The sequence below is a fragment of the Bombus fervidus genome, chromosome 5 (genome assembly GCF_041682495.2).
Source record: "Bombus fervidus isolate BK054 chromosome 5, iyBomFerv1, whole genome shotgun sequence".
In the NCBI taxonomy this organism is placed as follows: Eukaryota; Metazoa; Arthropoda; class Insecta; order Hymenoptera; family Apidae; genus Bombus; species Bombus fervidus.
In genome coordinates, this window is record NC_091521.1 from 17559907 (window position 1) to 17587459 (window position 27553).

The 27553-nt window shown below is 34.8% G+C and overlaps 4 protein-coding genes across 4 annotated transcripts; 1 reads left to right on the forward strand and 3 right to left on the reverse strand.

Moving 5' to 3' along the window:
- Positions 1–1732: 1732 nt before the first annotated feature.
- Jhbp2 (Juvenile hormone binding protein 2) lies at positions 1733–7585 on the reverse strand. The gene is made up of 4 exons (XM_072003359.1): positions 7312–7585; positions 5501–5788; positions 3333–3482; positions 1733–2538 (listed from the first exon to the last, which is right to left on the reverse strand). The coding sequence occupies exons 1-4, from the start codon at positions 7475–7477 to the stop codon at positions 2387–2389; spliced, it is 756 nt and encodes a 251-aa protein (XP_071859460.1). The 5' UTR covers positions 7478–7585; the 3' UTR covers positions 1733–2386.
- Positions 7586–9075: 1490 nt separating this feature from the next.
- Positions 9076–14363, reverse strand: Jhbp16 (Juvenile hormone binding protein 16). Its single transcript, XM_072002855.1, has 4 exons — positions 14167–14363; positions 12227–12489; positions 11711–11822; positions 9076–11609 (listed from the first exon to the last, which is right to left on the reverse strand). The coding sequence occupies exons 1-4, from the start codon at positions 14237–14239 to the stop codon at positions 11317–11319; spliced, it is 741 nt and encodes a 246-aa protein (XP_071858956.1). The 5' UTR covers positions 14240–14363; the 3' UTR covers positions 9076–11316.
- A 2459-nt stretch (positions 14364–16822) lies between these two features.
- On the forward strand, positions 16823–21163 carry LOC139987033 (protein takeout). Its single transcript, XM_072002853.1, has 5 exons — positions 16823–17436; positions 18456–18589; positions 19529–19701; positions 19949–20157; positions 20373–21163. The coding sequence occupies exons 1-5, from the start codon at positions 17358–17360 to the stop codon at positions 20522–20524; spliced, it is 747 nt and encodes a 248-aa protein (XP_071858954.1). The 5' UTR covers positions 16823–17357; the 3' UTR covers positions 20525–21163.
- A 274-nt stretch (positions 21164–21437) lies between these two features.
- LOC139987034 (protein takeout) lies at positions 21438–26183 on the reverse strand. The gene is made up of 5 exons (XM_072002854.1): positions 26030–26183; positions 24506–24598; positions 23907–24173; positions 23593–23751; positions 21438–21968 (listed from the first exon to the last, which is right to left on the reverse strand). Exons 1-5 carry the CDS (start codon positions 26103–26105, stop codon positions 21820–21822), a joined length of 744 nt encoding a protein of 247 aa, XP_071858955.1. The 5' UTR covers positions 26106–26183; the 3' UTR covers positions 21438–21819.
- Positions 26184–27553: the final 1370 nt, after the last annotated feature.

Consider the following 27553-nt stretch of genomic DNA (forward strand, 5'->3'; position numbering starts at 1 on the left):
AATAAATATCATTCTGCACCTTTCTCCGTTCTTTGCAGACGGACAGATACAAAAGTGATACGATTGTTATACTACGAAGAAAAGATCTTTTATCCTCGTACAACGTACAAATATTATATTTCATATTATAAGCAAAGACATGGAAACGAAAAACAGTGAAATTAAGTCATCTTCAAACGACCAACTGATCGCGTTTTAAGTTTATTTTGTCATTTCGTGCGCATGATTCGATATTAATTGGATCATGTGACCAATCATATTGGTAATTTCATTAATTTTCCTCATCTGCCATCCAAGGAACAATGACGGGCGTGCATAATCATCTTCACGAAATACTCCGGAACTTCGTAACGTCGCAAACGTCGAAATCATTAATTATTCTTCACGTTTCTTCTATTTTGTATAGTTTCCACGAACTCTATTAAAAGTCACGACACTCGTTCATTGAAATTGATAAATTGCAAGATGACAAGTAGATTCGCTCGTAACGAGACGTTTCATTGAAGAAATTATTAAATTTAGTGAACCAAACAGCGTGATAGTTGTAATTTATTTTTACCGTGTGGTGCATTAAGTTCCTATTAAAATATTATGAATCGTTAATACAGTACAATTAACTTGGTTAAGTGGATTATAAATACTACAAATGCGTTAAATATCGTGTAAATGAAAATAACACGAGTTAAACATCGACTATATACAATTTCAGAATTTAAAGCGTTAACTTGCAAAACATTTTCCGCTTCTATATTAATCGAGGCTATTAAAATTTGTACGTGTAGTAGTAGCTGCGCACACCTTTATTTCTCAATGATGCACTTTTCATCAGGTTTTACATTTCGTTTTCGTAATATTACATTTTTGCACTCGTATGAAAGTTCTACTAAATAATACGAAATCCCATACATCTGGACATAATTAATTAGTACGTAAATATCATAATAAATACAACGACGCGCAAATACCTTTTATAGACACTGTGGATTCATCACTTTCTGCTTATTTCATTAACAACGTATATCATAAACATAAAGGATGCTTTCTCCTATTAAACGTGTAAATTTCCCGTAATGTCGTAAACGATTAATTCTTCGAACTGTCTTCTTCTCTCTAATATTCTATTCCTTGGCATACTGAGAGGATTTTAAGATTATATACGTTCCAAATATAAAACCTGTACACGTATAGTGAATAATTCATAAATCATAGGATTTTCCTTCGTGGAAATTCCTTATTTAATATGTGATTAGCGATTGCAATTTCGATGTATTTTACACGTGTTATTTGCAATCATACATACATATGTAACGACCGTTGCATCATAATTTTTAAATACCAGAGAATAAACTGTTTTTAGCTTCGTATTGATAACGTCGTTCGGTATGTTTTTCAATCTAAAATAGATTTAAAAGTTCTTTATAAAATTCGGTAGAAATGAAATAGTTAATTTTTTTTTTTTTTTTAATATATATCTATATCCGTTTCTTATGGTAAACACATGGGAGAATATAAAACGAAATGTATAAGATGAAAGAATATATTATGCGAAGCACATGTTATAAACTAAAAAATGAAAACGGAGAAAGCTGCGATCGTTATGAATACCAATTTGCTGGCATGATAAGAATATTCAAGAATAATTCAGCTTCCGTCATTCTCATTCTTCAGTTAGTCATAAATAATCGTAACGATGCAATCGATGAACACGCGAATACATAATCAACTTAACGTAATTAGTTCAATTCGATGGTATTTAAATTGTTATTGTAAATCATTCATTCCTTATAACTATCACACATACACTTACATAATGTCTACAACATTTTACATTCGTATAAATGACATAAATAATACGAAAGTAAGCTTATCGGCTTGAAATATCTTAAGTTCGAATTACTTCAAGATTCGACTAATTTACTTTTGGAAATTATCGCAACTAAACTAATTTAATCTTATACCTTAAAAAAAAAAAAATTGTAAAAATTAACTGTATAACTTTAATCTCAGCCACGGTACGTTTTACACCACAACAGCTTTTACAGTTTACAGCTTTATAATAAATATGCGGGACGCTATCTTATGAAAATTAGCAACAGACTGGCTTTCAACATTGTGATTCTCAGTCGTCAATTTTAACAAAACATTTAAATATAAATTATATACAGATTAATAAATATTTATAAAATCCAATTTTTATGCCCATTTCAACTGTTTCCTAGTGTTCAAAAAAACCTTCTAAAAAGGAAAAGAACATAAAGATAATATTCTCGTTGTTGAATCTTTCGTATGCATAAACTTCTTATTTTTTAATCGATGTGTCGCAAGATATTTGGCGATCCTTTTTCCTTAAGTGACTATCCACAGATATGATGCCATTTTAATCGATTCAATCAACGATCCACGCATCGTATGGTACTTGGGCAAAGATCCTCTCAATGAAGCTTGTCATTACCTGAACTAATTTCCTCCTTAGATCAGGTTTCATCTCTTTTAACAATTCTTGACTGTTGGTATTAATGAAGAGATTTAATGCTGCCACTGAAATAGAGAGAAAAAATCTTTTATTAAACACGATCGATCGGCAATTAAGATTATTTGAGATCGACTTTAACGCTCACATCCGATAGAACCAAGATTTTATGTAAGCTTTGATGCATAATATCATGATTTTCATAAATCTTCATAGTATGTTATACATACAGCAATTTACTCGTCGAGTTTCATTAAAAATTTATTGCTTGGATAGATATTCAGTTGATTTATCGAAGAACACACCGCTAGGAAGACTAAGATAAACTTGAAGAAAATTACTAACAAATATATCATTTGGTGGTGAAGAAAATTCTCCGTTTTCGTCGTTTACGTAACAGTCCCGCTTAGTAGTTAAACAAAGAAATAAAATAGCGTTTTACTTGGAAGATTTTTCTTATTTTAAGTATTATAATTCTATTGGAAGAGTTCGCTTTTAGAATGATTTTTTGAGAGAATTAACAATCCTTTAAATATACATAGATATGTACGCGTATGTATGTCGTTCTTTTAGCAAACTGACTTCAAAGATCTTTATTGGTATATTTATCACCCTTTTTACAAAATTGGCGATAATTTAATTATAATATATAATTTATTATACTTTGAACCGTATACACGCAAATACACGACGATACGTCGATCAAATTTGAAATGTAGCTTTTACCGAATTAAATTTCTTCTCGAGTCTCTCGTTTCGAAATGCTTGATAAATTTCATTTTGAACAGTTAAACTTTAATTAAGATTAGTGCATACATTTGCGTGATTTAATTCATTGACTTTTTAGAAAAAAAAAACTTACGAATAATGGCGTTGCTGCCACGAACATTTTCGACGCCCATCTTAATATTCTGTACACTAAAGTCCATTTTAAGTTGCTGCAACCTTAAATAATTGCGACCTTGAGCAGCGAATGGCTTCGCCCGGATGAATACTTTTGCCTTTACACCTTCTGTAATCATAAACAGATTTGTTTTTAAATCTAAGTAGATCTTCTTTTTATATGCTCGACAGGTAGAATTCTAAAGAATTTTTTTTTTTTTTTTTTTTCATTAATCACAGAATTTATACGATCTCATAGATCCTGCAAAAATTATACTATTTCCCTACCGATAGGAAAAACTTATGTTTCAAGATCTGCACATTGACTAGAAGGTTTGCGCTCTGCGTTGCAAACAGCAAAGTGCAATTATATCAAACTGGTTGCATTCTACAAGGCGAATTAATTAGAGGTCAACGTTACCATTCGCGTGAAGATAAGCTCAGTGTCCCTCACGATGTACACATTATCCATATCTTCTTACATTTCTTTAGATAAACATTTTGTGTCGCATTAAACAAAAAGAACTTACATTTTTCACACTTTTCCAACAGTTTGTTACCATATTTTCACTGCAAACTATCTCCGAGTACTTTGAAATGAACGAATGTATAATAAATTAAAAATGTATATATATACAATTCTGAATAATTTTGTTGTACAAATAAATAAATCGACTACAAGATTATTGTATTATTCATATTCGTATCTTATGTATGCTGAATTTTTATTTATTTATTTATTTATCGCTATGTGAATTCATTTTTCCAAGCAAAAAAGAGCACCAGCCTTTTGTTTTCTCTTTTAATAACGCGTGTTGTATTACACGAACGAAGAATCTTTAACATCAGCGTTTATATACTTTTCCAATTCGTTACAGATACCTCGTTGATACTCGATCTCGAGGTACTGGAAGATAATTTTTAGTAAAAGAAAATCTTTTCCAAAAATCTTTACCGTTAATATGGAAGAATGTTATCGTTAAGATTATCGTTTCTATAATTAAATAGACATTGTTGCGAATTCGACACAGTATAGCCTGTGGTACGGAACATAAAAATCAGCTGAAAACAAATTTACATTACGTCGATGGTGAAAGTTGAGGACGCTCGTGACTTTTACCTTTTCACTTAGCCCACGATCTTCTACCATCGCTGTTTATTTATCTCTTCGATTATAATTGCTCACCGTTACAATCCGCTTTACTCGCAGCCATCTAATTGATACTTTATCTCACGAGTAACCCATTTGAACTCGAATCACGTTTCACTCGAAGTATCTATTCCACGGTTCATCGTAATATCCTACAGCTTTTGCAATTTTAATATTCAATAGTTTACCAATATTGGTACGATAGGCAAATTTAACATTTCCATAATTAGATTAACGTTATTTAGCCCAGCAATCGAAATTCAATCTTATGTAGAAGATAAGAAAATTTCCCGTCTATGGGCTTGCAAATTTCTAATATTGCAATTTTTAACGATAATTCGACTATCGGCGAAGCAAAAATTTTGGCAATCTTTACGATCGGGATCGGCGCAAGGCAGGTTCAGCGCGTTGCCGGGGTCTACGAAAATTACTCAATTAAAAAACACCGCTTTTGATTAACTTTCTACAGAATGATGATACCATCGACAGATGCGAGACATTTTTTTTTTTTTAGTAGCGATGATTCGGTTTAAAGGAGTGACAAAAAACATAAAAGTTTAGCGTAACTCCATAAAGTCCTCGTATCCTGGAAACTACTTTAGATAAAAAAAATCCAGGCGTCTTCAGAGAAATCTACTTTTTACAGAAACTAAACTACATCGATAGTTTTTTTGCAAAAGTCATTTTCTACTTTCGTTGGATCTTTTGCCCCTTGAAAGCGAATTATGCATGCGAAAAAATATTACTTGGATTTGTTTAAAAAGCTGCTTATAAAAGATATATAATATGTAACAGCATTCGTAAATAAATAATTCCTCGTTGTAAAATTTAAGCGTAGAATTTGAACGTGTATTCAGGCCACGCAAAAAGACACTGATATTTGCTATATCGACATATACCATATGTGCGATATTACTACGTTAATAATCGGTAAATATCACAGATTATCACTAAATTCTCCATTGACAATTGCGTTAAAAACAATTATCCTTCCTTACCATATTCACCCCAATAGTCACCAGCACCGCTGGCTTTCACCAACAGCAAGGTACCACTAGACCTGTACTTGGCAGCAGCTCTGATTTTCGGAATGCTGAGGGCTAATTGCAGCTGCACCTCGTCTTCCGATAATCTGGTCCTCAAACCAGTCACTCGTAACGTGGAAACTCCTCTTGCCGTAATGTTCTTAAACTGAGCCCTGTAGCCATCCGGTCCTCCACCAAGTGCGATATGGAGTTCGTCAAGGATAATGGGTTCTACCTCTGGGTAGCCCAATTGCGGTAAACCTGAGGTTTGATAATCGCTAAATTAACATGTTTGATCTGTATCAGGGAGTTTGAAGTTAATTTCGTATTTTGTTGCGTTATCGTCGAAATTACGAAATTTAAGTATCATTGGAACATTGAACGACGCGAAATAAAATTTTGGAATGGTTGAAAGTACTCGAGAAAATTGATGCGTTTCGATTTATATTTAAAGAGATATAAAAAACATCTCTTTTTATTTCACGTGTTGCAGATGCGAATAAATGTCAACGTTATATTAGCCTGCGGCAGAATTTTGCGGTTATAATTAAAAGCAACGGCGAAAGGAGGAAAAAGATTAATCGATCGATCGCAGCTCGTTCTACGTCTGTTTATTATTATATCATTTATCAAGAATAACGAGAAAATAAATGTCAGATAAAAATGAACGCTTCGACGTTAAAAATTCCTGCCACGTTTTATTCAATCTTCTCGAGTAAACCGAACCTATTCCATCGTACTGTAACGCGTAGTTCTAGTGGAATGTAGGACACTGGGTGACCATTCGAATACACCGTTATAACCTGCTTCTTTGGCGCTCGATGTTTTTTTTTTTTTTTCTTTTACTCGTTCTCAACGATACCACGTGCTCCCGCAATCTGTAATTCCCGACTTTCGACTTCCGTATTTTTCACCGCGTGACACGCGAATCCTACTTTTAGAAAATGGGTCTACGGATCTCGGGCAAGTGTGTAATGCAACTTGGTTACTGCGATCTATCAGGTGTCTTGCGGTGAATGATCGAATGAAAAGTCACAGATTCGAGATACACGAGCGAAATTTAGAGTCAAATGTAACGATCGAAATAAAATTTTATTGGAGAACGTGTTTTTTCATATTTTCGGAAAACAGTCTGTCAAGGGTAGGAGAGAATAATTGTTTATTTGCAAATATATTTATAAATATCGAAGAAATTATTTTGAAACGTTTGGAAAAAGTAAGATACGAGGTTAGTGCGTGTTTAAATAATAAATATCGATGGTTCGTGTTTCATTCCAAGCGGGATAAATCGGAAAACGTGTAGAAGATTATCGACTTATTAAATAAAAGGTAAAATGTCTGAGGATAATTAAACTAAACATACGTGTGTACAGTTTAGTTCTATAGTTACGCTAATTATACAACTATGCGTAGTAGAATATTGATATTCCCATGAGAATTTCTACAAGATAGGTACCGTTAGAAGAGGATTTTGATCCCGGCACTCTTCTCGAGGCAGTCTCTGTAGCAACACTAAAAAGTGTAAAACGCGTGTATCTTTCTCAAACATCGAATTCAAAATTCCGCTTCCGTTAAAAATTTACAATCCGAAAGATACTCAAAAAATATAATTTTCCTATCTATTTTAAGATTTTTCTGCTAACAAACGTTTAATCGATATATTCTGTTAAAAACCTAAATACACGCGTATGGTAAACATTAAAAAAGAAAAATCGAACGTAGCTAAGTTAAATTAATTATTCCACCAAACTTGGCCAAAAAGTTTAACGCAAATAATTTCTTACCATTCCGGAAGTGTTCGATGAGTACATTGGCTGACCTAGCGAGGCAACTCTCGATATTATAGTCCCTGCTGGAGCAAGGTTCTAAAAACTCTAATCCTCTGTATCTACCGATGGCCTGTACGCCGATCAGCAACGAACACGCGCACACCAACAAGATGCTCTTCATCGTTGTCTTCAGTTTCAGATCGTTGGCTCCTGTACGTCGACGTTCCCCGAACCTTCTCCGTGTCGATCGAATTTCTCCGCGTGGAATGACCGACAGTCAGGGATGCGCCAAGCCTTATAGCACCTTGACATTGCCCCCGCTTTGCCTTCGACGCTTGTACACGAAGAACAAAACAGAATCCAACGATGGATCGAGCACCTCCCTGTTGAAGGACTTTCTTCGATCTCGAAATTAAGCACAGACGAGTCGTTTGTGAATTAAGTTCCGGAAACGTTGCGTTACACGAGCTTCGTAGTAGCATAGTTATAGATAAGCAAATCGACTAACTCGACGAAACGAAAAGAAAAGGAAATCGAGGAAATTATATCAGGACAAGCATAGGTCAAGTGCTTTAACATTGCGTATCGTAACGTGTTATTTTACATTAGTATGTAATATAATATTCTTGTATTTAATGCGTTGTTCGTTTATTTTACTATATTGATATTTCTATGCCGATATCGATACCAATACAATAATGTAGTTTTCAATGCGTAGAACAACGAACAGATTTAACGCGATGGTACAGAAGTTCTTGAAAGAGTTCAGAAATGACATAGTTGAAAGTCAACGTCGGTAAAACAGCGCTGGTAGACTATAACGCCGCTGGTGACTTCAACGCGCGTATAAAGAAGCAACCGCTAGGCTTCGACGACTAGATCGCGAACTACAATTTTTAAACCGTTTTGTATAATGCTCTTTCTAAACTATTTACGGTTATTTAGAAATTAATTGCAATACGAAAAATTATCCGTTACGGAAATTAAATTAACGCACATAGATATAGCGTTTTCTTGTGCAAAGCAAAGTATCAAAATGCATTATGATATTATGTGTATATTATAAATTCGTATCGTATTAACATATTTATCCTATTCGGATTTATTTCGATGTTATTTAAAAAGGAACATAGCCGCGTATGTTGTACATCGATACGTGGAAAACAAATGCTAGTAAAAAGATTTCGTCCTCTTTAACGCGTAATATAATTTCGTTCAGGTCAGGTATAGAGGTCAATGTTTACGGTGTATCTCGCGGTGGCGTTAGAAAGCGCAAGCTGGTCTCTAACGAAACGATTCTCATAGATTCGTACTTTCCTCCTTCTTTCTTCTTTAAAAATATTACATCAACACGGTCGATACAGAGCACTATACCTGTTAATTATTTTAGTGACTAACTTTCTCACAGTTTCCATAGTCGCGACTTTCTTCTACGCGTGGAAAACGATACAGACGAACTGATAGGCGAAAAGTGGCGCTAATCACCGATATCGTCGACATTCTTACGAATTTCTAGTTACGACGGTATATTGCACGCTTAACAAAATAGATAACAAAGTATCTTGGAAACACAGTTTGTTAATCAACCGATCTTCCCTTGAGAATCTTGCTAATCTTCGAAGTAAATGGCAATTTGCTGCGGAAAGGCGGAGGAAAATTATTTCGTGTTGCAGTTTACAGAAATTAATTCTCTGGAAGATCGTTATCGTTTCCAGAACTACGATAGTAAAGTTTCTGATGCCCTGCGAAGAAACTATTCGTTTTAAAAATAGGTTGAACTTCAAAAATATAACATAACTTTATTAAAATACAATATAACCAACAACATTTGTTTAACATGCGTTAAAACACCAAACACGTTTATATATTACTAATATATACGGAACACATTTATTATAACGAACGATAAAAGTTTGATCAAGGTACGATGAAAGTAAGCGGATGTGAATGGTAGACGTCAGAGAAGTTGGCGCGTTTAGCGAAGAATGTTAAGCACCGTTAATAAGCACCGTAACTCGTGCTCACGATAGGAATCGATCATGATCGAACGTTATTAACCGTAATGTTTTCGTACGGTGTTACATTACGCGCAAACGCACGAATCTAAAATATTTGAAATCTTAAGGTTAATGATTCGTAATAAAATCGCATTAGAAACATCGATACCTTTTAAAAGCAATATTTTAGCAGCGATATTTTTCAGAAGTTTAATCGTGCGATTTTGCATATCCCTGATTATCGTTTCTTATCGTACCTTCTACATCTATAAGAATGAAAAATTTGAAAGTCGAGTAAAATTACTCGTAATTAATTCTACGAGTAAAGCCAGTGAGATTTTCATGGCTGGAAATAAGAGGAGAACGAAGAATAACAAAATTGCATCGAAGGTTTCGTTTTTTTAAAAAATCAAGTTTCTCCAATTCCGAACATATCGTCGAATTAAAGAACGATCCAACCTTGATCCACAAAGATCGTTCGATAGGAACGGTACAGGATGCTCCATTTATTTTTCGTTACAAAAAAGACAATGACGTTTCGCAGGAGCGTTTTCAAAGTCGGTACCTCTGTTACCTAATGTCTTCCTTTCAACGCAAATTATCGACAGTGTCCGATGAGAGTCGACGCACCATGAGAATGCGAGGTCAGAGACCGTCAGCCTCTCAAGGCGAACAGCTATCCTAACAGAGGAAGAAAGTCTCGTGTTCGCTTCGTTACGTTCGTTAGTACGAACGGAAGAGGAGAAGATTCGCGATTTCCAAGAAGCTCTTGTGAATAATCCTTGAATCGTAATTTGCTATCGTAAAAAGCCAATTGTGTGGTCTTACTCAATGGACGTGTCGATAGATAGGATCGAAGAATAGAAGTTACGAGTAGAATAGACGTATCGATCGATGGGATTTTGCATTGGATGAATAGCCAATAAAGAAATGAAAATTCAGTTTTTCATTCGTATGAAAGTAACAGGTCTGAATATTTGCATTAGAACGCGTAGAAAATAAAAACACTTGAAAAAGAGGAATAACTAGAATTAATTGCATTATCTGTTGCAAAATTGTCCGACGAAAGATCGGCAGGTCGAGTAACTAAAAATACGCAAGAGACAACGAGGAAGTAACTATAAATTTGTGTTTGCTTTTAAAAATTCAATCGGCCCTTTCTACTTCTCTTAAGATTTCTCTTATAATTTCCGTATCCTGGTTTTCTATCAGAACGTATAAGTATGTCATTCGTGATTCATTTTGCATTAAGACTTTCTTCATGAAAATAAAAAAATGTCTCTCCACGTTTAGTTTAGTCTAGAGAATTTGCAGTCTTTTAATCGAAATCTCTCTTTTTACGTAATAAACACATCTTTTCTTATAGATCTCGCTTGTATAAGTAATCGATATTCTCCGAATTAAAAAGAATCTAGCTGATTTGTAATTATCTTTCTTTTACCTCACAGGTCAGATTTGTATAATTCTTCTTTTTCACTTGTGTTTTATCATTCCTATCATTCTCCTTTTCCTATTTCTTACAAAACGCGTATACAATAAAATCAAACGATTTGGCAATACCAAAGTGTCGACCAAAAATACAAAATATCCAAAAACGCAAAGTACCAAGTGATAATCAAAAGTGTTCACCAGCTTCTTCGATAAAATTATATCGAAATCTGTAAAAACGTACGATTCTTTATAAAAGTCTTGTGTAAAATATAATTTCTCGAACTAAAGTTCAAATACATCACAAGTTGCGAAGTGGTTTTAAAATAAAAATAGATAACGTAAACTACATAATGAACTAATTTTACCAACACGTAGAACGATATAGAGCACATACAGAACAGAAGGAAAATAATTTGGAAGCTACTTAGATACGATATAAAAGTTACAACAAAAATAAAAATTTCAATTCTTTGTAATAAATTAGCCAGAATTAAAAGTTACAACTTAGACGATATTACAATCGTCTTCATCTCTTGAAAATTACATTTTACAAAAGAATTAAAGAAAGAATCGTGACACAAGCCTCGCAGAGTTATCTCGTAGGTCTCGGTTTGATGATTTTCTCGAAAGGAAAATTACGAAAAGAGCCGTCAAAAATCTCCGTGTACCCTTTAGAAACAAGTTCGTTGATTATACGTCTGGTAACCACAAATCCTGGCTGCCACGAGCCATTTATTATTTTATCGAGAATGCTCTCCAGTATTTTATGGCCGGATAGCAAATTCGTGATGTGAAGCTTCAAATCCCCGATCTGTTGTACGTCCACATTGACTTGAATCTTTTGTCCTGGTTTTCTGGTAACGACGGTCGTTTGAAAGTAATCATCTAAGAACAAGACAGCCGTGACAATTTTATATTTTTCGTGCATATTAATTTACTCTGAGATCGTTTGAAGATAAAAAGGTAATATCGAAACTCTGTCTTACAAAGATCCAACGTGAATGTTCCCTTATTTTTTAAAGTGGTGCCCAATGCTGTCCCTTTAAACTCGTACCAACCTGACAGGAATTTCGCTGGGAAACTCTGAGTGTACACTATCTAAAAATTAATATCATTTTTTTATTGGCAGTTACTGGTAACTAGTATCGCGGTAAATCTTCATCTTTCGATTGTTATGCACTCGATTGTTACGTTAATATTTATCGTTTGTGTTATGAAAGAAATAGACAGTTTCGACGCTGCAAAAGAGGAATCGCGTTGAGACGCACTTTGAATCGATCTGTAGAAACATTGAAATTTTATTGCAACTATTTACAAATGATCAACGTGTATTTTTATCAGTTTGCAGCTGTAGCAGCTGTGATAGATCGGCTTCTAGACTTTAAACACAATTGCAATAAGAAAGATAAAGATCTTATGTTGGAAATATTTCGAAAAAGGGAAAGTTGAAACTACTATTACTTTCTATTACTTGACTTTAGCGTTTAAGCATCTTTGCTTACCTTATAATTCGGTATGTCACTGACGAATTTCGTCACTTTACTGTTAGTCCATCCACTCTCGGTAACGTTCCTTAGCGTTAAGGTAAAGCCAAAATTGGCATTTCCACGTGACGCTGATACTTCTTTGGCGAAAAGTGGATCAAAGGTGACTACATTATATTGGGGAAGGCCAGTTTTGAAGTAAGGTCGAACCGCATTTAACGCTTCTCGTATGCATCCATCGAATCCTGGCACATTTGGGTGGCAATTCTTGAAATAGTCCTCTAAGAAAAGGAAATACTGTTAGGACGTTAGAATTGAAAAAATCCGTTAAAACTTGCACGGCTAAAATAAACCTTACGTAAGATTTCGAATTCTTAATAGAAAGAAAAAACAAAAGGAAAAAAATATGGTGCTAGATATGGCGTTGTAGATTACCTGAATTAAAAAGGAAAAGATAAATTGGAAACGTGAAAACTATAGAATTATGTTACCATTTTAAGTATACGGTAATCTAGTTCGTAATAGTTTCAACGTGTTTGATGCAACATGCAATTATGAAAATTACAAGAAAAAAAAGCAGATACAGATAGGTGTTACCGTTAATATTCTAATTATTATTTCAATAAAAAAAACAGTAACGCAACAAAATGGGAGTATTACTATTGAAAGAATACGAAATTACCATTTAGAAGCATGTTAGTGACAGATGTAAATAATTATTATTCTAATTGTAGAATAATTAGACATTAATACTTATTAATCGGCCGCACTCGCCAATACTTTTCTATTTCTTCTGAAAAATAGTTAATAATTAATAATAGTTAATAATTCTCTTCTAAACAACGTGAAAATGGACTGAAACACTCCGTACGCTTTATTATTCTCCGAATACCACAAGGAAATTACCATTTATATCAAATGCTATCTTCCTCTTTCGCAACAGACCGTCCGTTCACCCCAATTTCCTTACAATTGTTCCGAATCGTTTGAGAAAATTTCACTCGCATCGCTTACGCTTCATTGCATTGCTTAGGGCGCTATCAATATATACTCAACTATCAATATATATTGTCAATATTTCGAGGTTGTCGACTAAAAGGATCAATATGTATTGTCAATACGATATTGTCAATATTTATCGACAAACTTCATTTTCATCGAGAGCCTTGAAACATTGACGATATTATCGATCGCCCGAGGACACCTTACGCATTACTTTTCGTCCATAAAACGCGCAATGTTATTAGTTTAATCAATTACTCGTTGTTTAATCGCAATAAACTTTCTTATCGATTCGCTAAATATTATCGTTACTGTATAATCTTGTTATTACATTAATGAAAGCATTGATAATAATAGGTTGGCCCATGGTGAAAGTCGTGTTATTCAATATCGTGGTAATGTTTTAACGAAGGATTTTTCGAAACCTTCTCTCGCGTAACTCGTCAACATGTTACGTGAAAACCCGTAAAGAGAAACAACGAACATTGCGAGCAAATAACAATGAAGAATTGCGAAAACTGCATTTACGATTTTACACTTTGCCTCTACGTATTCGAGATGATATCTTGGTCAACGTAATTTTACCCGCACTGGCAGAAACATGAATATCGTTTCCTTTTCTTCGCTCTACTCGTAAGAGAAAAACTTAGCAAAATACTACTCAGCCAGATAAGCAACCATGTTCTATGTACGAAGAATCATCGTGCAAGAAACGGAACTCTCGTAATCCCAAAGGGAAGACGATAAGCTACTGAAAGAAAACTAAAGCTACTGCTACTATCGAACCAATTCGCGATTATTTCTTCCAATTATTTCTAGCGATGTGATCGATTCTAATCACCAATCGAATCCGCGTATCGCACCAATAACGCACCCAGCACCGTTTCGATTCCAGCTTCGAGAAAACGAAAATATATCGATGGAAGAAATTCAACTTTGAAACGCCGTTCGCTTACCAAAGTCTGCACTTATCGATGACGCACAAAACAAGGAGATGAATATGACGAAAATCTGGATCGGCGATGACATCTCGGCGATCGATAACGCGTTGCTGGTGCAACGCGTTCGCGATCAAACGCACGAAAAGTGTAATTCCGAGCAACGCGAACGATGCTTACGCTTTCACTCTCGACCATACATCTGAGAGAAAGGTTAACTGTATTGGGTTTTTGTACTAAGATTTTCGGTCGATCCTACACAATCCAGCGTCGAGAACTGGGACAGTTCACATCTGTCAACGACACCGAGTAATACAAAATTGAACGATCTTTCACGGGGGATATTTTATACTGTACTTTCTGCTGCTCTATTTTCGCGCAATCTAACGAACGTGTATTTTTTTGTTCGTGAATGGTGACATGTCTGGTGCAATCACGATTTTCTGAAGGATTTTCAATATCCTTGAACGATGGCGTAAGAAGGAGTTGTTTTGTAAACAAGCTACTAGCTAACGTAAGGCATCTTTGATATCTAAGACTAAAACTGTCTTCTTATTGAACTTCTAGTGACAAAGTCATCGATTTATACAACATTTCTTCAACGATGCTTCGTTTATGAAAGAAGTTCGATTTGAAAGCGAAAAGAATGTATACATAGATACACATATATAGGGGCACTTGATCGAAACAAGGTTCGATGCAGCTCATTGTAAATGTCAAGTGCTGTTAACACGTGACACGCAAGAGTAACAATTTGTGGCAAAACTTCTACGTGAAATGAAAATTTTCTAAATAAAGTTTGAACGTTTTTGGACTCTCCGTCGAGTATTGTAAAAAATTGTCTCCGAAATTTCGTAATAAAACGTTACTAACACGACTCCAGGGAAACTTATCTCTTTCCTTTATCGATAGATGTTAATAACACGCGAATGATCTTTACGTTATTTTCAATTTTCGTTGAGAAAATATTTTATTTAACGTAACGTTATAAAATGTAGAATGTAATGTTAAATACCGTACTCTTGCAAACAATAATCGATATTACCGAAATAACCGGTATTAGTATTGTGAAATATTCGCTATGTATAAATAGAAAGTGTACTAATGAGAGATTAGAACGAAGAAATAGATGCGAGAAACGGTGGATAGATAGTGAGAACGGAATCAAATGGAAAAAACGGATCGACGTGAATAATATTATCGATTAATAATAATATTGAGTACGTGTAAATGTACGGATGATGTAGAAATTGCAAACTAACTTAATTTTTAATCAATCGTGACTCCTTTTGTATCATATATGAGAAAATACGTAAGCTCTTCAGTAAGCGAAAGTTTCTTACGTAATGTGTCGGTATTATACGAGATGTGGCAACAAAATTTCGAAAATAACCGACTTAACTGGATCTTATTTTCGAAATTAAATAAATGTGAGACTATCGTTTTAACTCTAAAGACTGAATATACGTACTACAGCGTCAGGTATATTATTTGCAAGACTCGTTGTAACTCACTTCGCGATATCCATTATAATTTTCGATTTTATTTGTATCAGTTTGATACAAATTCGAATTTCATAAATTCGAAAAGAAAAAGAAAGTTTCTTTCGAAACTTCTTTTATTGGACGTGATAGAACAGTCTCAAGAACGAATATGAAGATACTGCAACGATATAGACGGTTTTGAACTTGAAAATTCTTTTACAGAAAATGAAATAATTCTTTTTTTATTTAAAGAAGTGTTTTCTTTAAGAGAACCGCCTTTAATCGAATTATTTAACGTTAAACGATTTTGAATTTTCCTTGCACCTTCCTGATGACAACCAGGCGTACAGTCGAGTAAAACCTGACCACGAACGTTCACGGATAATTCGACGTCGTACGTGTGGAAAATTGTTCAAACTTTATAAGATAAAGTATAATATTTTGGATTTCCAATAAAAATAATTTTAATAACAATTCCCAGCTTTCGCTAAAACGTTAATTTCCGTTCATTCAACGTGTACATCTCTTCGGATTTATTGTACGTCAAAACAGGAGCGAAATCGAAGATAAATATACGTTCTTATACGCAGAATCAACAGACATGAATCCATACCAAGCGTTCAGTCTACCGAAAATCTGATGGTAAAACACAACAAGCATGGTTACAAATTAATGCAAATTGCCTGCCAACGTTATCAGGAACGTCGTATTATAGCAATCAACCTTTCATTCCGTTGTATCATCTTCTATATCAAATACCTGCATTGCAAATAGAAATCCGCGATTTTCATCGATAAATAATTGTAAAGCGAGTTCGTTATGTTAGCTTCCTTTTTTCTCGTTACCTTAGGACAAAAGCTTGTACAATCGTAAAATCGTGCAAAGAAATAATTTTGATAATACGAGAAGAATCGACCACGATCGATTTTAAATTTGAAAATTAAGCACTGATCCGTCGAAAAAGCCCACGGGACAAAACTAAATTAAACTAACTAACTAAATTAAAGACGAAACAAAAGTAAATTGGCTGATAATCGAATGTTTTAGTCCCAGCCTTAATATTAGCCACGTCCGAATCGATAATAAAAATAACTCTTAAAGAGTTCCTTTCTTTTCACATTTGTAAAATAAATAAAAATTTCGTAAACCTCTCCAAACAACAAACATCGTCAAACAATAATTTAATATTGAAAGAAATCCCAGAGTATCCTCCTACGTAAACGAGGTGAGACGAGGGAAAGCTTAAAAAAAGGGGAAAAATCAATATCAAGCGCCGTTGGTATAAAAATAGAGACGCGTGAACAGGACGCAGTTGGAGCATTTCGCGAAGCAACTTTCCAGTCCTGCTGAGAGCGCGGCAAGATTGGAAAAGATCGAAGAGTATCTGGGGTATATACTTTCGACTAGGTCTAACATGGCCTAGCCTAGAGACTCGTCTCTCTTCCCAGACGAAGAAGGCGCAGGTGCATGTTGCACAGCAGTGAAAGTATCCGAGTGCAGTTACGATCTGTCAATGCCCTCTTGCATAGTCGGTGGAAGTCTAGCGGTGCCGTTTGATCAGGACCCGGGATTTTCAGTTCGCTCGTCGAAAGTGTCGGTGTCTGTCGGCAGCTTCTATATCTGGTGAATCCTCTTCGTCGAACGACCGAGTCCACGAAAGCTCTTTAACATAACTGTTGGAAACATTTTTCCTCTTTGAAACTCGCGTTGAAAGAAGTTATTAGGATGAGCACGATGAACACGGCGACGTTGTGTTTTCTACTGGTCGTAACTGGTGTCACCGCTCTCTCCATCGACTCGAATCGTGAGTAATTGGGGTTTTTCGACTGCTGGACCTCTTGCACGGCAATCGGTTTGCTTGTTGATTCGGGCGAGCTGAAGATTCGGAGCCAAATTTGTAGAAAATCAAGTGAAAATCTGATAAGGTAGATGCGAGAAGCACTTGTTTCGATTACATTCTTCATGAATTTTGGTCAGTTTTGTTAAATCGTATCAGTGACGAATCTATGGCAGATTGATCATTTTCAGGAACTTTAGTTTTTTAATTTAGGATATTGATGAGGATGGAGCTGACTCTTTGTTCTTTCCTTACGGTAGAAAGCGAATAGGTCGATTTTTGTTTGGTCCTAGAATGCTGGAAGTAATGTTACGTAAATGCAGTGAAATTGTCGACGAGGATGGACCCTTTTTCTTGTTTTTCTTTTTTACATAGAAATTCCTATTTTTTAATTTTTTTTCTTTTTACATAAAGGTAGGTGAATACGGATCTTTTATTCATAATAGTGGAGTTAAATGTTACAGAAATGCGTTCATACTCGATAACTGTGACGACGGTGGCCTTACCGTTTTAGATAGGAATTTCTACTTTTCTAGCTACGAGTAGGTGGTTGTAGATTTTTGCCGAGGCCAGAGCGATAGAAGTAAACGTTACATAAATGCACCACGCGAAGTAAAGAGGTCACTCGTGCGAATATCCCTCAGAAATTTCATTTGAATTTCACAATGTGCGGTTGAAACTAACAAGTTGCCAAACAACTATCTTTCGGTGTAAAAGACACGGCGTTTCCGCTTGTTACCGTCTTTGATCACGGATTGTTAATTTCCCTTTCATTCTCTAATTATCATTATCGATTCGACAAGTTTTTCTCATTTTTTCATCTTAATCCTCTTTTTTTTTTTTTTTTTTTTGCGTTTGTTCAACTCATTAAAACTTTCTATCGGCAATTTCAAGAAAATTATTTATTCGCACATAAAATATTTACCTTCTAACAATTGTTCTAACTCGTCGATTTAATGGTTTAATGAATTTCTCTTTATTTACAGCTGAATACGTGAAACAGTGTTCGAGAAGCGATCCGAAGCTAAAAACATGTTTGATCGATGCGTTACACCATTTGAGACCGTATTTGAGTGTCGGAATACCGGAAATCGAGCTGCCTTCCGTCGAACCATTTCGCGTAAGTTCTCACCGCTTTCAATATCCTCCTAATACATTACAAGCTAATGTTTCCTGTTTCGTTAACAGAATTATGCACAGTGATCCTTCGCTCGGTTCCAATAAGTATTTCAAATTTTATTATTTATTACTATTATTAAATGTGTCGATGGAATAGTCGTTTTTCGTTAAATTATACCAGCGCAATTTTGATCGCTGTTTGCAATTCAAGCAACAGGTTAAAATTTTGAATTTGGAGTTTGAAAGAATCTACGAACGAAAAGTATAATACGATTGGGAAATTTTTTAACTAAAAATCTCTCGTATGCTTAGGATTATAATAGTAAAAATGAAGAAATAACGAATCTTTGATCTTTGTACTAATATTATTGATTCATTAGGAAACATTCAAATCTAATCCAAGAGAACTATGCAGCACCGTCTAACGGTTAATATTAGAAAATTAGAAAATTTTGATATTTTATTATCAACTGCGTATCGATTAACTCTCCCTGAACATTTTTACAATTTTTCCATCCATTTCTGATGTAAATATTAGGTTGTCCAAAAGTTCCTTTTGTTTTATAAGAAAGTAGTAGATGCACAACATTTTTTGTTCTATGTTATTTTATTGAATTATGTTTGGTCTATTTTATTCTATTACTACGAAATGGATCATACATAAATCCAAATTTTCTCATTTTAATTAATTACGTTAAAATGCTTAGAAATGTATGGGAAGAAGATTTTAAAAATATCCAAAGAGAATTGATCTACAGACTCTCCATGCCAATCTAATGTAACCGGAATCAGAAATCAAAGGGATATAAATTCTCATGGTCTGCTTTCGACTTACGGGAATAAAAATTAAAATATGACAGGGAATTTAGGAAATTTGAATATTCACCCGTTTACTACTGGTTATCCCACGTATCTGCTACGACTCCGCGTATTCTGACAGATGGACGAGCTGACTCTCTCCCTGACAGGTGGTACAAACGGTTACAAGGTTCAACTGCGTGAACTGTTCGTAAAGGGAGCGAGCAACTATACCGTGGAAGACATCAAACTCGGCTCACCCTTCGAAGCCATTGTACGAATGCCAGCCCTCATCTTGGACGCGCATTATTCCAGGTTCACGATCTGCAAATGCTTCTGCTCTATTTAGATTCTGCTCTCTAACCGTTTACTTTATTAACTTCTTCTTACGTTCATACATAAAACATGGTATGGTAATTATATGTAAGAAAAGAAGGAAATTAAATATTTCCTTATGAAAACAAAATATTGAGAAACGTTCAACGAAATAGAAAAATAAAAGAATTTCTTTCAATTTTTAACTTTCAGCGACATTGTCATTTATTTTGATTTAATATGTCAGTTCAGGTGTGTTAATTATCTTACCAGCCAGTGGCAATGGAACGTTCCACGCGCGGTTCGACGATGTCAGAGCTCTGGTCAAAGGCACCGTTTCGACGAAAGAAAGGGATGGTAAAACGTACCTTAACGTGGACAACCTTGACGTTGTTCTGGAAGTGAAGAACGTGAATATGAGGGTCCGAAAGATTTTTAATAACAATCGAATCCTTAGTAAGTGTTTCGTTGAAAATAGAATAGTTTTAGAAATATAGATATTTATATTTTTGCTCCTCTCGTATCATTATCTTCATGCAACGATTTCTAAGAATATCTCCTAGACGGATAACATTTGTAAAACTCTACCTAGAACACTACCAGCAGAATGCCATGTCACTAACAACCGATGACTAAAAGTATAATTTGTACAAATTTGACTATGATTACAGCCGAGGCAACCAACCTGTTCCTTCGCGAAAACGGACAGGAAGTTTTAAAAGTGATGGAGCCGCAGTTGAAAAGGAAGCTGTCCGTACTGTTCGCTGGAATCGTTAATCAATTGTTACGTCACGTGCCAGTCGAAGTTTTCCTACTGCCTTGAATTTCGCATTTTTTCCTCGGAAAAAGGGAAGATACGATTAAGAAACAAAAAAAAATGTAAGAAAACGACAAATAGTCCAGATTAGTCCGTTTCACCGAGGGTTACGATACAGTAACGAGTAACTTAATAATAACTTCGAGTAGAGCAAGATAAACAAGGAACAATATTGTTACGACGTTTAGTTTAATTCGTTTCAATTGCAAATTGCAACTGATAGTATAAGGTTGAATTTATTGTAGAGAAGGCAACAAAATATATGTATATTGTATATATTTATAAAAGCGTAGGTTTGTTTTTTATCAACTATTTACCCTTGACCCGATAACATTATACGCAATGATCGCTCGTGCAATAAAAATTGCAGGAGGCGAATCGTTTTGTAAAGTACAATCGTTTTATATTACAAGATTTCTATGCTTACAACATGGTGAATACGCTTCTCTATAATTTACATGTACTTTGCATTTTAAAAATACATAGACAGATGTTTACAAGAATCTGTGCAAATATTTCGACTTGAACGTACCTATTCCCTTTGCTTTCTTTTCTAATTAATTTTGTGATTACAGTATTTTGCACCTGTATTTGAATTTCGATCGCTTTATCGAGCGATGAATGATTAAATAATTCATCGTACGAGAGATATCGAACAAAACAAAAAAATTAGCGATTTGTCATGCTCGACAAATTGAATAAATAAAAGTTGTTTAACATAGGTCTGTGAAGTATTGCAACAATTCCAGAATAGTAAGCGACTTTTGTAAAAATATTTTTGTGTATTTTTTTGATTTACTCTTAGCTCTTTACAAACTACCAGGCATCTGTCTATTTATCCTGATTGATTAAATTATTTGAATTAAATTAATTCGTCAAACCGAAATGATCAGGAATTATTGAATTAAAGTTACCTCGATTAACATTCGACATCGCGTTTATTTATATCTTACATGATGCTTCATCCAATAACAATACTAGTTAACAATCCACGTGTATAATTACCGCTTTGTTAGCAGCTATGTCTTCGGTAATTAAAAAAGGATCCTCGAAAACCATACAATTTATGTATCAAATAAATCTTACAAAATGTCCATAAAATTATTTGGCTTACATCGTTTATATAATTCAATCAGTTCCTTTCTCCCATTTCAACCCTCCTTCGACTCCATCGAAAAATCTATCCAGGTTCCTTTCTTCAATTTTCTCCAAATTTCTTTCTTCCTTCTTAGATTTATGCTTTTTCCTTTTTTTTTTTTTTTTCTTTACAATTATTTTATTGCTATAGTTCCAAATGTGGCTCAAGGGAACACAGTTGAGAAAGGTATCTTCGAGAAGAAACGATTGGTGAATTCGGTCAGGTACGTGTCCCAAGAATCCGTCAATTTTGGCAATATTGCTCGGTATATTAGAGGCCAGTATTCGTTGATGAAGACGAGAGCAGCTCGATCTGAAAACAGAATTGTTTATTTTGTTATTCGTTATCAAAATAATAACTATGAAAAATTAGGAATCAAAAAAGTGGGTAGAAAGATGTGCTTTATAATGTACCTTCTTTGTGGAATATTCGAACTTATAAAAATCGTATTATCGGAGCCTTGTTGAAGTTCTTACAGGAATTGTTCTAAATGCCATTTTATTTAGCGATTACTTAAAAAGAAACTGAATGTCATGACTCTTTTAAAGAATAGAATATTGTATCGATTTATACGTTATAATCATTTTATAAGAAGCAATTAGAAGCTAATTAACATAGAGTATCGTCGATATTTCATGCTGATAAATCTACAACAATTACACGGACAAAAAAGCTAAAGATTATTCCCTGAAGAAGAAAATTAATCAACAGTCATTGTCAAACGACAAACGTTAAATATGAATGTAGTTACTTGACATAGCCATTAACATGCCATCATCGGATGAATAAATCGCACCAAGCTTCCGCATAAATTCCATTCGCTACCAAAACAGAAATCTCATTGTCTTGAGAAAATACAAAATTATTTGATCAATTACATCGATTTAATCCAATACATTGTAGCGGCTCAGGGCCGTAGAGGAAGTTGAGGGATTGAAGTACACGTGCTGGCCACGTGACCCGCGAAACGACGTCCGAGGACAGGACGTCGTAAAAGAATAAATCCTGGGACTTACTAAAAAACCCATGGGCCTTCGAAAAGAAAATTTATCGTTTTATTGCTTTCCATCCCAACCTTTCAAGAAAACTCTCTCTTCCGAAGACCGTGACACCTTACAAAAGAAGAAACGAGGGAAAGCTCGGGGCAATCCATCATAGTCGTTCATTGTCGTTGATGGTAGTTCACGGTAGTCGTTGGTAGTCGTGCAGTTAATCGATCAGACAGATAGTCGTAGTTAATTCGTACCGAGTTTGTATCGATTCTGTATCGAGTCTGTGTCAATTCTGTATCGTCATCGCTTGAGCTCGACGTGCGTCACGTTACGATTTAAAACGACGCGCAATCGACATCGAAGTAAACATCGTTGAAGTTAAACACCGGAGTACTTTAATAACACCCAACACGTTCTTACCAGCTCGACATAAAAGATTAAACAACGATGTAATAGCGTAAATACGTATACTACAGGGAGACACAAAGCTGTATATTTGATGTTCATCTAAAGTCGATGATCACGTAACAACCCGACGATATCGTAAGAAAAAGCAAACGAAGTCCGCAGAGACAAAAGTACTGGGGTAAGCAGTAAATAACAGCAAGATATAGCGATTCTATGCTAATTAAGCGGCACAGGATTCTCTTGAAACTCGAGTCCCGGTGTACATGTACTTATGGCAACGTAACATTATGCAATGATGGAATGTCGAGACAACGTCGTTCAACTAATGAAAGTTCCTGCCGATTTGAGGCAGTTACCTTAAGTAAACAGCAAATTGTACCTACCATAGTACTTAGTTCTATTGGTAATCATGCTTTTTTTGTCGCAATCGTATAACGATCGTGTCATCCACATTATTTTCCTCGAGCATTTTTATTTAACGTAACAAATCAATTTATTCGCTATAATTATTAATGACGATGTTCCGATGTACTTACTCAGTTCGTTGTTTCCATTGAAGAGATCACTGAACCAGATCTTCATATCTCCAACTGTAGGCGATAGTTTGAAGTGTTCCACAACCCATATATCGTTTACTACGTGACCAGAGATGTCCCATGTGACTCTGAGGTCTTCCATGCTAATGTTGAAGAAACCTGTTGGATACAAATATGAGAAACGTGGTATGAATTATTTTAAATTCTATTATCTTGTTACGCTGTAAGAAATAGTCGCGTGAAACAGCATAATTCTGGCTTTATATCGTAAAATCCAAAGAAGATATTAAAGTTTGTTGTATTAATTAGTATACCTTTTCCACCCACTCTAAAAGATGCCAGGTAACCTTCGGCTTTGTAGTTGCCATCGATTAAAATCTTTGGTATCTCAACGTCGATTTCCAAGCGGAAGAGATCGTCTACCATCTCCGGTTTCACAGATAAGAAACGTGCTTTGGCAAGACCGTATGTTCGAATGTCCGTGGCAAGCATTTTTCCACCATGCTGGCCACTTTCGAATTCCATGGAATGAGACTCGGTGTAATAAGGATCCAAAATGGGTATGTCGAACTCTGGCAATCCTGTTGCGAAGTTTGCAAAAGTTATTCGTAACTCGTGAACAAAAAATTAAATAAATCAACCTCTATTATCTTAATAGTATTATATTCGGTAAAAATTCTAACGTAGTCTTTGAAATTATGCAGCGTTGTGTAATCCTTCTCGCTTTAATGCGATCCAAGAGAGAAATGAAAAAATCAATCGTTGCAAGGACGAATTCCAGATAAGTTTAAACAAAAAAGGAATCGTAATTATTGGATTGTGACGCGTATGAAAACAACTCGATGCATAAATTTATTAATTGTACTACCTTCGTGAAAATGACAGAGACGTAAGCTAGGGACAATTGCATTACCTGAAACGAACGTGGGCCATGCTTCTTGTATGGCTAGCCTCAAACAAGATGAGAAGTCATCGGAATCTCTTTTGCAGGTTTTCACAGTTGCGGCTGAGGAATAAAATAAATACAAATTATTCATTGATAGATAGAAAAGACTCGAAATTAAATTAAAGGTAATAATAAGAAACAATTTTCGACATATATAATTTCCAAATAATTGAGATACGTTCTGTTAAATTATTGGAAATACACACTGTCGATCTCTTAATATATTTCAAATTAACTTCAAAATAAAAAAGAATCGCTCGTGTTTAATTTTTTAAATATTATGCTAAAGATTTTTGTGACTATTGAAATATTTTTTTAATGAGACGTAAAACGTTCGAGCATTTATCAAATTTTTATTACTAATTTATTATTCCAAGTGTTTAAGTAAAAAGATAAAATTATTTTACAATCGTCTTTCTGAAAAAATAACATTTACACTAGGGATATCCTGAAAGAGAAAATTTCGATGATTATAAGCAAATATTTAAAGCATGTCCTCCTTAGTACAATGCTCTACAATAAAATTTTATTTTGTGTGTTAAACTTATGTACCATGGTCGTTTGTAATAATATTTGCCTAATTACTATGACGTTAGTACTCGTTAAAAGAAAAGCCATTCATGTTATTCCGTGATTCATAAGGGAAAACGAATGAACACAGTGAACGGCAGTTTTCAGATATCGCTAAAATTCAACTACCTAGCACACTGAAACGACCCACATTAACTTTCTAACTCACTGAATTCTACTGAACAAACAAAGGAAACTTCTACTTGTAATTCGAGATAAAAGCAAACCTATTTTCGTGCGTCGATTATCGCGAACAATTACGATTTTACATCCAATTTATGTAAATTTATATTACAATGATACGTTACACCGAGATATTTTTCGATTTATTTCATTAACTCGCATCTTTAAATGTAATTAATAGCAAACGTGAAGTACAACTTTTCGTCCAAGTCCACCAAAACTTTTCGTGCCAGAATTATAACAATTTTCCTATGATAATTTCTTCGCGTGTAAATTTTGTACTGGGAAGTTTTGTCCATTGGAACGAAGTTTATTTTAATTACTTTTTAATTAGCGTTAAAAAGAACTATAGTGATAATTGCGAATAAGATTTAACTAGCAAGGAAACTTTACGGTATAATCAAGGAATAATCAAACAGAATAAAAGCTTTCGGAGAAGGAAAACTTACCCCTACAACTCTCACGCTTTTACCAGAGCCCTCGTCAATCTTCCGAGGAAGAAGCTCAAAACTTTAACTGAAACACCCCAATGAAAAAAGAACTAACAGAGAAAACAAAGCGTCTTCAAGCCCAACTTACTTCAGTGTCTTTCACTCGCGCTTCCGCAGAAATCCTGACTACCTCAAACAACCATAATACGCAAACGACCGAATGCGAAAATAAACAATGAACCAGAAGTAAGTGAGAATTGCGAATATGAGCAGAAGATTAATAGAACGATCCTAAACGTGAACTTACGGAGCTGATAATCCCCAGCGACGATAGCGATAGCGCATAACGCGATGACAACTGCACGAACGCTGTGGAACGTCATGGTGTACTTTGGTTAAAAATCTCCCAGCTAGCCTAGCCAATTATAAGCGATCCGTTTATATAGTTTCCAGCGCCAAGGACTCCAGGCAGAGAGCTACGTTGCAAAATTGCATGTCATTAAAACGCGCCAACACGTGAGAGGCGAGAAGCAGCGCGCTACGCCTGGCCTATGATACACACAAGTGCAACGAAGTAATGATCGGTGTCGCGAATTCCGGAGAACGCGTAAATCCGCTCTTCTTTTGTTGAACACCAGCTACACAAGTAACGTTGTTCTATCGGAGGAGGCTGATCTAGCTTCGACTTTTCTGTCACTACATCGGCATCCCTGGCGTGCCGGCTGGCTTTCGCGATCGATGGTCTGCATAGGCATTCTCAGAACCGCTATCGGAATAATTTCTACGCTTGTTTACCTTCTACCACTTTTGCTGCGATATACTTCTCGAACCACGATGACGAATTATACGGGTACGTGCTGATTTTGATGACATTACATCTGGGATGTTGGACCATGAAGATGAACGAATGATTCGATTAGAAAGTCCATAGAGGGTGGAGAAGTCGAGGAGGAAGATTTTAGTATTTTTGGTTTTGCAAGGATTAAATACGATTATTAAGGTAGAATTAGATCGCTTTCGACTTTTTATAGAACAAAGTAATTATATTGGTAATGAGTCGATAAACAGGATGTAAGAGATATATTGTATAATTTACAAGCCAAAGTGTCGAGTTGTCTTTTGCGAAACGAAGTAATACACTTTTGTTAAAAAAAAAAAAAAAAGAAATAAAGGTACAAAATTTTCAATTCTGTTTTGAGAAATAAGATATTTATAGGATGACTCCTTAAAATGAAATAGTCGTGGAATTCGAACCAACACTTTTATTCACAAAAATGCAAATGAGATTCATACTATATTCAAAATTGCAGAAACACGAAAACAACTCCTGCTGCATAGTTAAAGTCTGCAAACAGGTATTTGTTTTATCAGTGGAAATTAGAAGTTTGTGCAACGATCTAATATTAACCAGATGATAAATATGAAATGAAATTCTGCGATATTTTTAATAGAATCTTTCTTATAAGCCGTCGAGTGTTATTTATTATAACTTATATAAATAAAAATAAATTATATAAATATTTTTATAAATATGCTTGAAAAAATCTAAGCAGAAACTCGTTTCACCCATTAAATATTATAACGAGTGTCGTGTTTCAAAAAATTAAAAAAAATGTATATCTTTTATATACAGATAGTGTATATTTTACATACTTTTGCACTATTTTATGTAAATATACAAATATCCACAAACCAATGATCAATGGAGACAATCTTGTAATTATCACGAGCTGTTTGTTTAATGATAGAACATTATTAAATTTCTTGCTATTACCGCTTTGCTATACTTATTCGCTTCCGCATCGAGCAATATCTATCTTCTTCTATTTCA